Source organism: Cebus imitator, unplaced genomic scaffold (assembly GCF_001604975.1).
Source record: "Cebus imitator isolate Cc_AM_T3 unplaced genomic scaffold, Cebus_imitator-1.0 Scaffold53, whole genome shotgun sequence".
Taxonomy (NCBI): domain Eukaryota; kingdom Metazoa; phylum Chordata; class Mammalia; order Primates; family Cebidae; genus Cebus; species Cebus imitator.
In genome coordinates, this window is record NW_016107368.1 from 3,782,497 (window position 1) to 3,783,832 (window position 1,336).

Genomic DNA, 1,336 nt, shown 5'->3' on the forward strand with positions numbered 1-1,336 from the left:
CTAATTTTTTGTATTTTTAGTAGAGACGGGGTTTCACCGTGTCGACCAGGATGGTCTCGATCTCTTGACCTCGTGATCTACCCGCCTCGGCCTCCCAAAGTGCTGGGATTACAGGCGTGAGCCACCACGCCCGGCCGCATATCTTTAAAAGACCTATGACCCCTCCACTTCCTAATCCACTGCCTGAAATTTCACCCCCTACATTGGGGGTATGTCACCCCACAAAGGGGAGGAGCTTACACTGGGCCAGGCGGGCGATCCGGGCGTCCAGCGTTCGAGGCAGGCGGCGCAGGGGGACCAGCGCAGGTCTGAGGCGGTGGCTGAGAAGCAGGCCCTCTCGACACATCCAGATGGACAGTACAGAGCTGCAGAGCACCGAGGCCAAGGCCGCCGCCTTCCAACGCTGCATCCTCAGCCTGCGGGCACGGGATGGTCAGCCGCACGCCCCGGTCTGTCCCTCCGGCGACCAGTGGGCGCAGGGCGCTGAGCCAGGACTCAGTGGGGTCCTTGACTTTGAACAACGCCTGCCAAATGATCGATAATCACATGGGAATGATTCCTCAAGGAACCATTGAACAAGGAAGGGGTTGGGCTCCGTGCCAGGAGTCACGGGGAACCGCCCCCATCTGGGGGTCCTGGAGTGCCTTCCTGAGGAGCCGATGACAGGGTCCAGACGTGAACAAAGGTAAGAGTTGGCCAGGCAGAGGAGAATGGCATCACAGGCAGGGGACACAGCCAGTGCAAAGGCCCCGAGGCCAGACCAAGTGTGATGCAGTATCCCAGGAACAGCGAGGAGGCTGGAACGGCTGCAGCTGAGGAGCCAGGGGGAAGAGTGAAAGCAGGAGAGGTCGTTCTCTGCGGGTGGCACTGTGGGACAAGGGCACGAGGGGGGCAGTGTTGAGGACAGTCTGGAGGCAGGAACCTGGGGCTGACACTTCCCTACACACTGGTGTCCTCCAGTGACTCTGCCCCTCTCTGAGTCTGCTTCCCATCCGGATGGATAAGCAGGCCCAGAAGTGAGCAGCAGTGGACCAGCGCTGTCCCGGACACTGAGTCCCAGCTCCGGGCGTTTGCACAGCCAGGCCCTTCCATGGAGAACACTTCTTCCCCCCCTCCCCGCTCCCATACCCCCTTTTTCTTTTTGGTTTTTCTCTTCTTTGAAGATAGAGTCGCTCTGTCACCCAGGCTGGAGTACAGGTGGCGACATCTCCACTCACTGCAACCTCCCCCTCCCGGGTTCAAGCCATCCTCCTGCCTCAGCCTCCCGCGTAGCTGGGATTACAGGCACCTGCCACTATGCTTGGCTAATTTTTGTATTTTTAGCAGAGAAGGGGTT

General features: G+C 59.5%; 1 protein-coding gene across 1 annotated transcript in view; it reads right to left on the reverse strand.

Moving 5' to 3' along the window:
- NRTN (neurturin) overlaps positions 1 to 927 on the reverse strand; it is a 5,035-nt gene extending 4,108 nt beyond the window's left edge. Inside the window, exon 1 of the mRNA XM_017528361.2 lies at positions 241 to 927. Coding sequence (XP_017383850.1) covers positions 241 to 409 — 169 coding nt within the window. The 5' untranslated portion in view covers positions 410 to 927. The remainder of the gene's footprint in view (positions 1 to 240) is intronic.
- Between the last annotated feature and the right edge of the window lie 409 nt (positions 928 to 1,336).